At 44.8% G+C, this 12911-nt stretch overlaps 1 protein-coding gene and 1 pseudogene across 1 annotated transcript in view; one reads left to right on the top strand and one right to left on the bottom strand.

Moving 5' to 3' along the window:
* The window catches only part of FNDC7 (fibronectin type III domain containing 7), a 31348-nt gene that overhangs the window by 3966 nt on the left and 14471 nt on the right, over window positions 1–12911 (top strand). Inside the window, exons 3-7 of the mRNA XM_077765564.1 lie at window positions 1497–1751; window positions 2679–2939; window positions 6894–7151; window positions 9983–10237; window positions 12481–12738. Coding sequence (XP_077621690.1) covers window positions 1497–1751; window positions 2679–2939; window positions 6894–7151; window positions 9983–10237; window positions 12481–12738 — 1287 coding nt within the window. The remainder of the gene's footprint in view (window positions 1–1496; window positions 1752–2678; window positions 2940–6893; window positions 7152–9982; window positions 10238–12480; window positions 12739–12911) is intronic.
* Window positions 4807–4907, bottom strand: LOC144232773 (U6 spliceosomal RNA; annotated as a pseudogene).

Consider the following 12911-nt stretch of genomic DNA (forward strand, 5'->3'; position numbering starts at 1 on the left):
CTATAGTTACCCTTTGTCCTCTTTGCCCTATAGTTTCGTTTTGCCCTCTAGGTTTGAATTTGGCATATAGTGATTTTACCCGGCAAATGCAGTACTTCGGACATAAAAGGCTAAGTGCCGGTTCCTCTGTTTGACCTTTTCTTCCACTTGGACCTCCTACACCCAGGGCACTTTTGTGCCTGTGGATTTTTGCAATGTTGTAAATCTTGTTACTATGCTGTGTCTCCTACCCCTCACCCGAAGTATAGGAATGCCTTATATAAACTCATGACATAAGCATTCATGTCCCACAGACAAACCGTGGCCCAGGTGAGGAAAGACCGCCGCATCTACTTCTTATGCTGGGCCAGGTGTTTTGATGGGGGGTGGGAGAAAAACTAAAAATGATTCCACTCTGATAATATGAAAGAAAGTGCGATAGAGCGATTGTAAAACAAAGAACTCAATGCTCCCTCTTCCTCCATTAGATTAGATCCCTTGTGGGAAGTGTGCAAGTGCACAAGATGGAGACACAGCCACAGCAGAGGTGAGACCCTGGCCGTCAGGCCGAGGCAGTGGAGCACAGGTGAGAGGTGGGGAGGGGAGATTGGTGGCAGCAGGGAAGGCCCGGGAGTTCATTGAGTGCCAAACCAGCGTGGAAGCCTCTGGAAGGAAGCCCCTTAACGACTCTCTCCTTCCTCTCAGAGTTCTTTCCCACAATCACTCCCTGCTTTTTCTTTTCTTTTCTTTTCTTTTTTTTTTAAGTAGGCTCAATGCCCAACGTGGGACTTGAGTTCACAACCCTGAGATCAAGGGTTGCGTGCTCTGTAGACTGAGCCAGGCAGGGGCCCACTCTCCACTCTGATTTAACCCTTTGAAAAGTACAAAAGTACAAATTATCCCAGAGGCAACTGGGAAAAATCTCTTTGAAATCCCATTCCTGAATGAGAGGTTTGAGCTTTCTGGCTGTCTTCTGGAGAGTAGCTTTGCCTTTCTTTTTCTCTGTTTTGTCTTGATCTTGAAAATGAAGGCAAGGGCACCTGGCTAGCTCAGTCAGTAAAGCATATGGGACTCTTGATCTTGGGGTTGTAAGTTTGAGGCCCACATTGGATGTGGAGATTACTTAAAAATAAAATCTCTTAAAAAAAAAAGAAAAGAAAAGAAAATGAGGGCAACGTTTATGTCTCAAGGATGACATGAAAATGATTTAGTTTGACAAGTAAAATGATGTTGGAGCACCTGGGTGGCTCAGTCAGTTAAGCATCTGACTCTTGGTTTCGGCTCAGGTCACGATCTCTCAGTTCATGAGTTTGAGCCCCATGTCAGGCTCTGTGCTGACAGTGTGGAGCCTGGTAGGGATTCTCTCTCTCTTCCTCTCTCTCTCTCTGCCCCTCCCCTGCTTGTGCTCTCTCTCTCAAAATAAATAAATAAACTTAAAAAAAAAAGAAAAGTAAAATGATGAAAGAATAAGCTTCATAGATATCCTAGCTAATGTACAATTTCAAAATCTCTTCCAGCTCCCGAAATACCCACTATAGATCAGGCATATTCAAAAATCAGCAACAGCATCACTGTGGAATGGGCCACAGTGCCAGGGGCCACCAGTTATCTCCTCACGGCTGAAGATGGAGACACTGTCATTGAAACCATGGTGACCAATTCCCCAGGCACTGTGACAGGGCTGAAGGCTGCGACCTTGTACCAAATCACCATCAGATCCATCAGTGCGACTGGGAGAAGCCAAGCATCGCTTCCGAAGCAGGCAAAGACAGGTAGCTGGACCCTCGTCCTCTGTCAGGCTATTGTTTGTGACCTGGATCCATTATACTGAGGCTGCAAGTACATGATATAATTTTGTGTCATTGAGTGCCTACTCAGGGCCCAGAGTCGAAAGCCACCAAATGGTGTTTAGAGAATTCAGATATCTGTGGAGGCGGTGGTATTTAAATTCCAGATGCTTTGGAAAATAAAACCCATTCTCGGCATCTTTAAGAACATCCCCGTTTTTAAGGGCACCTGGGTGACTCAGTTGGTTAAGCATTGGACTTCAGCTCATGTCATGATCTCACAGTCAGTTCGAGCCCCACATTGGGCTCTTGGCTGGCAGCACAGAGCCTGCTTGGGATTCTCATTCCTTTCTCTCTGTCCCTCTGCCCCTTTTCAAAATAAGTAAATAAACATAAAAATTTTCTAAAAAAATATTATAAACTATCAGTTCCCCATAATTACAGGGATATTTTATGTAATTTCTTATAAACCTCCAGTTGAAAGTAATGCCTAATATTAAAGTTTTTCTGTTCCCCATTCCTTTGCTGAGTCATTTATGATTAATACACATTTAGATAGCCATTATTTTTTAGTGTTTATTTATTTATTTTTGAGAGAGAGAGTGTGGGCGGGGGAGGAGCAGAGAAAGAGGAGACAGAGTCCCAAGGAGGCTCTGCGCTGACAGCACCCATGTGGGTCTCAAACTCACAGAGTTCAAGATCATGACCCAAGCCAAACGAAGAGTTGGACGCTTAACCGACTGAGCCACCCAGGTGCCCCTAGATATAATGGAACTCTACCATAAATCCTTTTCCAAAGCAAATAATTATTTTGTCATATGGATGATCAACCTCAAATTAATTTATTTCTAAATCTGAATTATCCTCTGTTGGAGTTTCCTAGTGCAAACACATGTGTTTTTGTCTTTATAGTGTTGGCTGCACCAATTCTAGTAGTAAGCTCTCCAAGCCCAGACTCTATTCTTGTGCAGTGGGAAGCTGTATATATGGCAATTGGATTCTCTGTGTCCATTATGCGAGCCAATGGTTTGGGTAGAGTATGGAAAGAGAATACCACAAACACCTCCTTGACGTTCACCAGGTTGGATGCTGGGACTCTCTACACCATAAAGGCCTATGCGTGGAACGCCAATGGTACCCCTGGGGACGACTCCACCTGTAATCAGAGAACAAGTAAGGACGTCCCAGCTCGGCCCCAAGCAATCTCTGTTTTGATTAATGAGACGTTATGCGTTGTAGCCATCCAGAGAGGTGTTAACTGATAAGTACAGAGCAGCTGGCAGAAGATACTTACATTTATTATGAGTTTATTTATAGTACGGTAGTTTAAATGCTGACTGCCTGTGTAAAGAAATGCTGCTCAGAATACACAGGGCTTGGCTTCTCCGTCTCTGATAACCAACTTATTTCAAGCATACACGTTCAGTATCACACAGCAGGGGACGACTTTTGCTAGGTTTACCGGTCTCCCCGACCCCTCCTAGGTTCAGACCAACGGCATACACAGAAAGACCTGGGACAAACAGGAACTCATTTCATTCAGTAGACATTTAGTGAGCGTGAGCCAACTTTGAGCGGGCATTGTTCTAGACACCCAGGGCAGACAAAATAAAGTTCCTATTGTTAGGGTACTTCATGCTGTGGCGGGAATCAGAATTTCAGCCATATTGCCCCAAACCTCAGCTGAGGCCTGAGGTCACCGTGGGGCTCCCCATCATCACCTCTCCTCCAGGCCCAGGCTGAGAAGCTGGAGCATGGTGTCTGTTCTCTCACATCCTCACTGAAGGGGGTCCTGCTGCATGATACATGGAAACCCAAACCCATCTGCTGGAGTAAGCCAAAAAGAATGAGAGGTAGAGAGAGGGAAGGAGAGGGACTTAAAAAAAATTTTTTTTAATGTTTTATTTATTTCTGAGAGAGAGAGACAGTGTGAGCAGGGAAGGGTCAGAGAGAGAGGGAGATACAGAATCTGAAGCAGGCTCCAAGCTCTGAGCTGGCTGTAAGCACAGAACCCAACACGGTACTCGAACCCATGAACTGTGAGATCATGACCTGAGCTGAAGTCAGATGCTTAATCAACTGAGCCACCCAGGTGCCCCGGGATATTTTTTTTTTAGGCTGAGTAAGCCACCCACTGACAATGTGGCCTTATGCCAGACTCTCACCAACCAGATGAGCTGTTTCATCCATTGGAGAGGACCAAAGAAAGGGAGGGAAGAAACCAGAAGTGTTGTCTCCAACACGCCCCAAGTTTGGAGGATGGGGTGGAAGCCCCATTGTCTATGGGTCAAGACAGAAATGCAGGGAGAAAAGGGATTGCCTTTTGTAAAACTTTCTCCAGGGTGACATCATAGCAAGGTGGCCTTGAGGTGATTCTTGCCAGGTCTGTGAGTCAGGATGTCTGTGATAAACCAGTCTCCCTGGGGCCTTTTCTTAGGCATTCATTCATTCATTCATTCTCTCCACAAACATTACCTGAGGGCCCACTATGTGCTAGGCGTGGTTTAGGTGACGGGGCTACAAAATCAATGAGTGATCCCTACACTTGGAGAACTGACTGTATCCTAGGAGAGACCAAGGCACGAATGAGTGGTTACAGTTCAGTGTAACAAGCACTCAGAGAGAAGGATCTACAGGCACAGGGCGGTGCCGGAGGAAGCCTCTACATCAGGCCGGGGTCAGGGACAGCTGTCTTCTACAGGTCACCATTTTCTTAAAGTTTTCCTTTTCATTTGTTTCCCATGTTTAGAATTTTTTTAGGGTATAGATTTAGCCTCTCTATCAGTTTGCCAGGGCTGTCTTCAGGCTGTGCCGCAAATCAACGTAAAGAACACAAATTTGTTGTCTCCCCGTTTTGGAGGCCAGAAGTCTGAAATCAGGGTGTCAGCACAGTTGGTTCCTTCCCAGGACGGTGGGGGAAGGGTCCGTTCCCTGCCTCTCTCCTTGGCTTGTAGATGGCGCCCTTCATAATCACAGGGCATTCTACCTGGAAGGGTATGCCTGTATCCAGATTTGCTCTTTTCATTTTTTAATTAATTAATTAATTAGTTAATGCTTCATGAATTTGCATGTCATTTCTTGTGCAGGGGCCATGCTAATCCGTATCATTCCAATTTTATTATTTAAAATTTTGTTAATGTTTATTCATTTTTGAGAGAGAGAGAAGGAGAGAGAGAGAGAGAGAGAGAACATGAGCAGGGGAGGGGCAGAGAGAGAGAGCGAGACATAGAATATGAAGCAGGTTGGATCCAGGCTCTGAGCTGTCAGCACAGGGTCCGATGCAGGGCTTGAACCCACAGAACCGTGAGATCATGACCTGAGCCAAAGTAGGCTCCTTAACCGACTGAGCCACCCAGGCACCCTGATTTTCCAATTTTAGTATATGTGTTGCCAAATCGAGCACCGAATTTTCTGGCTTTATAAGGGACCCAGTCATATTGGATTAGGTCCCACCCTAATGATCTCCTCTTCACTAATTACATCTACTATGATCATTTTCAAATAAGATGACATTTTGAGGTAGTAAGGGTAGGACTTCAAACTATGAATTTTGAGGGGAGTCAATTCAGCCCCCAACAACCCCCAATACTCTACTCATTTTTCCTGGTTCTCCCACGCCCCATGTGGGAAGAGCTGGTTGTCCTCAAACACTAGGACAACCAGCTTGGTCGGGCTCCCCTTACTAGCCTTGAACCCAGAATTACCTCAGAGCAGATCTGCGTCTGCAGGTACACTAACCATGAAGCAGGGAAGGGGTCCTGTAGGACCTGGAAGGCCTGTAGGAGAAACGTGGCAGGTGCGTGCCCTGCAGAGGATGAGTTGAGTCCCTGTTTCCTCAAACAGGGCCTTGCCTGTATAACTCACGTGTGTCCAGAAGGTGCTGGTTTCTGCTTCAGTGCTATGCACGCAGGTCTCTAATGCCTGCCAGGTGGGCCTCATTACAGCACAGATCGCCTGCCCAAAAGGACACTCCTCAAGCTTTTTCAAAAGGACAACCCTGAGAAGAAGGCATATTTTAAGAATGTAGAGGGAAGTTTTGGGAGACACTACAATGACTGCCCTAATGTATGACCATCACACTTGATACTTTCCTTCGTTCCCTTTGATTTAGAATGGAGTGAAATTCCGCTCTTCTGGAAACAGTTATGACCTAAAAGCTCTTACAGAAAAAGTCTTAGGTGTCAAAAATAAAGAAGGGAAGGGTGCCTGGCTGTCTCAATTTATAGAGCACATGACTCTTGATTTCAGAGCTGTAAGTTCAAGCCCCATGTTGGGGTAGAGATTGCTTAAAAATAAAATCTTAAAGGGGCTCCTGGATGGCTCATTCAGTTAAGCATCCGATTTCAGGGCAGGTCATGATCTCATAGTTCGTGAGCTCAAGCCCCACATCAGGCTTGGAGCCTGGAGCCTTCTTTAGATTTTGTGTCTCCCTCTTTCTCTCTCTCTGCCTCTCCCCTGCTTGGGCTCTGTCTCCCTCAAAAATAAACATTAAAAAATTTTTAAAGTAAAATAATATCTTAAAAAGAAAGTAAGGGCACCTGGTAGCTCAGTTGGTTAAGCATCCAATTCTTGATCTCAGCTCAGGTCTTGATCTCTGGGTCATGAGTTTAAGCGCTATATTGGGCTCTATGCTGGACATAGAGCCTACTTTAAAATAAAAGTAAAGAAGAGATATTGTTGAAGCTACTCTGTTCGGCTTCATCTTTCAATAATAGAATATTTGACTTACCACTTAGTAATAGCATACCCATAGGGCCTTTTTAGCCCCTCACATTTATAATTTCATTTAATTATTCAATTACTTGTTGAGTTGTACATTCGCTGATTTACTCATTCAAAATATGCTTATTTAGCACCTATATGTGTTAGAGACTGATCTTATTAGATCTATTTTACACGCAATTAAAACAAGCAAATAACAGATTAAATAACATGGCCAAGGTCACATAGCTGGTTATGAGTTTGCATAGTCAATGACAGGTGTGTTACCCTAAGTCCCAATTTCATGCTTTAAATACTTGCAATTATCTACTATAATGGTACCTCATCCTCCAAGCTCTGTTAGGCCAAATCTTACTTGGATCCTTGAGGCTACTACAAAATCTTAATTGTTCCTCAAATATCTAGGTCCTCATGCCCCAGCCAACGTTCAAGTCTCTTTTGACAGTGGGGCTCTGAAGGCTTCTGTTTCGTGGGCCCCCATGGAAGGAGTTTTCAACTATACTGTGATGGCTTCGAGTGAGTCTTCGGAGCTGAGCTGTAGCACGACTCACAGTGCGTGTACCATCTCCTCCCTGCAGTGTGGGACTGAGTACCTGATTTCAGTTTTAGCAAGTAACGATGCGGGGTCTAGCAAGTCAACCTCTCCGGAGGCCCTAAAAACTGGTACGTGAACAAGAGGGACAAGCTGGTGTGACTGTCCTAAGGGAAACGTAATCACCTGACAATGTTACAGAACATTCTGGAAGCAATGAAAATGAAAGCCTGGTCTAAGTGAAAGCCTTGAATTGGACATTCTAAGGAGTTTTAATAACATGATAGTGAAACCAGATATCGTGCATTGGCGCCCCTCATTAATTGATTTTCTTTATCCTTGGTAAGACTGTAAAAGTTCTAGGATCTAGTTGGAGTTATACACAACTCTAACTGTGCAGTACAGTAGTGGCCTCTTCTTTACATCGTGTTTCACAGACCTACACCGGGTGGGAGCTATTTTTTAAGATAAACGTGGGCAGTCTCTAATTCTGAGTATGTGTTCAACTGTCTTCTCACTTTCATCTTATCAGAGAAATGAAGGCTTCCATAGGTGGAGATTTACTCCTCTTTTTAGAAACATCTGTGTGTTTTAGTGATGGGAACTGACGTTTAGTGAAGACCTACTAAGTACCAGGCACTATAAGTACATCATTTTATTTAACTTTCATGACAACTCAGTGACGTAGGCTCTATTATTTCCTTTTTCAGATAAAAAAATTTAGATCTGAGAGTGAAGTGATTTTTCCAAAAGCACACCAGTAATAAGTGCTAGAGCTAGGATTCAAGCCCAGGTTTGCCTGATTTTAATCCTCTAAGCCAAAGAAAATGTAGATAATCACAATAATATCCATTTTACCCAACAGAGAGAACTTCGTCATCCTGAGTTTAAAAGGCTTCTGAGGGGCGCCTAGGTGGCCCGGTCGGTTAAGTGTCCGACTTCAGCTCAGGTCATGACCTCACAGTTCGTGGGTTTGGGCCCTGCGTCAGGCTCTGTGCTGACAGCTCAGAGCCTGGAGCCTGCTTCACATTCTGTGTCTCCCTCTCTCTCTCTGCCCCTCCCCTGCTCATTCTCTCTCTCCCTCTCAAGAATTAATAAACATTAAAAAATTTTTTTTAAAAAAAGACTTCTGAACAGAAAGGAAAAGAGCCATCACCAAGCTGATGCAGTGTATTTTACAAGGAACAAATACAGCCAAGCCCTCAGATGCTTGCTTGCTTGCTTGCTTGCTTGCTTCCTTCTTTCCTTCCTTTCTTTAAGTTTATTTGTTTAATTTGAGAGAGAGAGAGAATCCCAAGCAGGCGCCATGCTGCCGGTGCAGAGCTCAACATGGGGCTGAATCTCATGAACTGTGAGATGACGACCTGAGCTGAAAATCGAGAATGGGATGCTTAATTGACTCAGCCACCCAGGCGCCCTGATGCACAATTTCTTATAGTTATGTTACATGAAGGTCGCTGATAGCAAACCTGGTGATTTGGCTTCCCTTTTGACAGTTATAATCTACTCCAGATGGCCTATTAGAAATGGTTATGAGGTTGGAATGCTAGAGTGAAGGAAAAGGTAAGAATGTACTTTTAAAAGCAAAGCAGATCCAAGACAGTCATTTAATGCAGGAGAGAACCCTCCAGTGTTTCCCAATCTTAGAGGCACATTAAGAGCATCTGAGGAGTTTTTAAAAAATCCACGTAAGATCAATTAAATCAGAATTGCTAGGAGTGGAGTCTGGGTATGACTCGTCTATAAAAGCTCCTCAGTTAATTCTAATGTGCAGCCAGGGTACAGTGCCACTGAAGTAATCCTGCACGTTTACAGTCCGGCGGCATCAGTTTGCATATAAAACAATCAGTCATGGGGGACCTGGGGGGCCCAATTGGTTAAGCAGTTAAGCATCTGACTTTGGCTCAGGTTATGATCTCATGGTTGGTGAGTTCAAGCCCCATATCGGGCTCAGTGCTGACAGCTCAGAGCCTGGAGCCTGCTTCAGAGCTTCAGATTCTGTGTCTTCCTCTCTCTCTCTGTCCCTTCCCTGCTTGCTCTCTGTCTCTCAAAAATAAATAGACGTTAAAAAATCTTTTCAAACAATCAGTCATGATCATGGGAACGGCCCACACTTCTCAATAAAGGAACTATATTTAGAAAGCGCTATGTGTTTCCTGGGCCCTAGAAGGTGTGAAATATATTTTAGGAGGATTTCCACTAGAGATGGCTAAAATTTTAAGAGCTTAGAGCTTGAAAGAATAAACTTCATTTGAAATTCCTTCATTCTATGCTGATCCTGGCATTGCCTTAACACAGAAATACAGGCAATGTGAGGCGCCTGGGTGGCTCAGTGGGTTAAGCGTCTGGCTTTGGCTCAGGTCATGATCTCACAGTTTGTGTTGACAGCTCATGGCCTGGAGCCTGCTTCAGATTCTGTGTCTCCCTCTCTCTCTGACCTCCCCCCCTCCCCCTGCTCAGGCTGTCTCTCTCTCTCTCAGAAATAAATAAAACATTAAAAAAATTAAAAAAAAAAAAAGAAAGAAATACAGGCAATGTTAACTAAGGTGGTCCACACCTATTTCTTTTTTTTTATGATTAAGAAATTTTTTTTGTTAATGTTTGTTTTTGAGAAAGAGAGACATAGTGTGAGCGGGGGAGGGGCAGAGTGAGAGGGAGACACGGAATCCGAAGCAGGCTCCAGGCCATGAGCTGTCAACACAAACTGTGAGATCATGACCTGAGCTGAAGTTGGACGCTTAACCGACTGAGCCCCCGGGGGGCCCCATCCATGCCCGTTTCTGACATTGTCTAGCATGTATTGTGTGAGAGAAGTCTTACAACATGTGAGAATGTCTCGTTGGTTTGCACGTACCATTTGTTTATTCCTTGTCCATGGCGTGTGATACCCGGACAATTGTAAAGATATAAAGAAAATCCCTTGCAAGACTCTTATAGCTGTTCATTATTTACTGTTTCCTAGTTGCTTGTGCACCTGAAAGAGTGACCATCCAAGAAGATCCTCCAGGCCACCTGTCTGTGGCTTGGTCCAATGTAGATCTGGGTGATTACTATGTGGCCTTTGTGAAGAGTGACGATGGCTTGGAAGTCCACTGCAACACATCCCTCACCCAGTGCAGTTTCTTATCTGAATGTGGCTTCACTTACTTTATTAGTGTTTTTGCCTATAACAAGGCAGGGCAGAGTCCTCTGGGCGATGTGTTCAATTATACCACAGGTAAGTTGCACTTGATGCTTGTAAAGGGACTTCTGAGTTCCCTAAGCTCAGCAGCAGCACAGATCACCTGTTGCACTAACTGACTGACATAAGCTACCTGGGAGTCATTCAGGGCCAAGAACAGAAAGAGAATCTCTCCTCTCACATTCTTTCCAGAGCAGGAAATGTTGGCTTCATGGACCCAACCTTAACAAGGATGCAAGGCTTAGGAGTGAAAAGAGAGCAGAGAATACAGTCGTTCACACCTGCTCTGAAAAATTAAACCCTCCAAGATCTGAGTGTTCAGCACCCTGTGCAAGGTGCTGAAGGGGAATTCAAACCTCCTGTCTCTATCCGGAATTCCCTCTTCCCCCAAGACCTGAAAACAGAGATGCAATGGCAAGGCGCTGTCTGGTGTGGAAGGTTGTGCAGCAGGACACCTGTCCTAACTTGTCCTAATTGTCCTAACTTGACCACTAACTCATTTGAAAAATGGGGATAAAGACATTACCTTGCTAGTTCCTTAGCATCCTTAGTATCCAAAATGGGACACATAATAATGAGAGCATGAAAATGAAATAGGTCTTTGCATGTGATAAAGCACAATGCAAAGTATTTCTATTAGCATCATCATTATTATTATTCTCCTCCAGTAGGCTTGGATTTTCTATACAGCAGGGACTGTTTTATTTACCTCTTTTAAAAAAAATTTTTTTTAATGTATTTTTATTTATTTTTGAGAGAGAGAGAGAGACAGCATGAGCAGAGGAGGGTCCGAGAGAAAGGGAGACACAGAATCCGAAGACAGGCTCCAGGCTCTGAGCTGTCACAACAGAGCCTGATGCGGGGCTCGAACCCATGAACCGTGAGATCATGACCTGAGCTGAAGCCAGATGCTCAACCAACTGAGCCACCCAGGTGCCCTTATTTACCTCTTCATCCTCAAGGCTCGTTATAGCCTTGAGGCATATGGGAAATGTTTGATTAAAAAAATTTTTTTTTAACATTTATTCATTTTTGAGAGACAGAGTAAGAGTGGGGGAGGGGCAGAGAGAGAGGGAGACACAGAATCTGAAGCAGGCTCCAGGCTCTGAGCTGTCACAACAGAGCTTGATGCGGGGCTTGAACCCATGAACCGTGAGATCATGACCTGAGCTGAAGCCAGATGCTCAACCAACTGAGCCACCCAGGTGCCCTTATTTACCTCTTCATCCTCAAGGCTCGTTATAGCCTTGAGGCATATGGGAAATGTTTGATTAAAAAAATTTTTTTTAACATTTATTCATTTTTGAGAGACACAGTAAGAGTGGGGGAGGGGCAGAGAGAGAGGGAGACACAGAATCTGAAGCAGGCTCCAGGCTCTGAGCTGTCACAACAGAGCTTGATGCGGGGCTTGAACTCACAAACCTCGAGATCATGACCTGAGCTGAAGTCGGATGCTTAACCAACTGAGCCACTCAGGCGCCCCGGAAATGCTTGATTTTTGAAGAAAGAATGGAGTGAGTGATTTAAAATAAATGAACCATATTTACAAATAAAAACATAATATCATTATGTGTAACTAGCTAGATTATAATAAATTTTACCAAGATGAAGGAATCAAATAATTGGTGCCTTTGGAAAATGGAGTAAGAGGCTATCAATCAAGTCTTAAAAGCACAGGAGGGCCTTCCAGAAGGCCTTGAACTGCATATTTAAAGATGGATGGAATGTAAGTGGGGCAAGGGCATCCCAGGAAACTCCAAGCCACGCTGGATATTTGTCAGAATTTGTCCATGACATAACATAGGGTCTGTTCTAAGTTGTATTCATACAATAATGCTTCGCCCACCTCTAGCCCTCGTTTTTATCTGGTTAGGGTCTGGAAAGAGTGATAGGATCTGGAAGTTAGATTAGGTATGATTTTTATCAGGCAGAAAAGAGGAACAGCATTCCAATACAGGGCTAGCAGTCTTCAAGGCATAAAGAAATGAGAGCACATGTAGGGTGGGGGATTGAGGGAATTGGTGAGGGGAGGCACAGCTTGAACATGTAGAGTGGGTGTAGCTGTAATGACCTTGGACATCATGCATAGAGGATTTAGCCTTCAGGTAGTGGGTGTTAGGTCAAGATCACAGGTGGAAAGACCTGGAGGAGATTCTTGGAGCAACTTAGGAGGGCTGTGGCAGAGGCTCCGGCCCTTGGAGATCAGGACTCAATGGCCTCCCCTCTGACAACCTTGTCCTTTACTGACCTCCGTTTTCTCTCTCTGCTCCTGCTTTCAGCCCCCTGTTGTCCCAGCGACATTAACCTTGTGTTGGTGTCCAGTGACAGAGTAGAGATTGTCTGGTCTCCCGGCCGTGGTGCCGAACTTTATGAGACCAAGGCTGTCGATGGGTTCCACGTGGTCGAGTGCAACGACACCGCTCCTGCTTGCACCCTCTCTGCTCTGGAGTGTGACACCAAGTACACCATCACGGTGTATTCCTTCAGCGAAGTCCGGGGCAGCAATACGTCGTGTACTTCCCGAGTTGTAACCACAGGTACGAGACGGCTGTGATCTCCTTCACTGCCGTCTGAACGATTCACCCCAGCTACCGGCATGCCCTTCAGGATGGGCATTCAGCAAGAACCGTAAAACCACTCTTTGTGGGGACCATCGGAGCCCCTCTCTTCCTCCAGAGGGGCAGAAGAGTAGGTAGAACAAGGTGGGGGG

The sequence above is a fragment of the Crocuta crocuta genome, unplaced genomic scaffold (assembly GCF_008692635.1).
Source record: "Crocuta crocuta isolate KB4526 unplaced genomic scaffold, BGI_CrCroc_1.0 scaffold274, whole genome shotgun sequence".
Taxonomy (NCBI): Eukaryota; Metazoa; Chordata; class Mammalia; order Carnivora; family Hyaenidae; genus Crocuta; species Crocuta crocuta.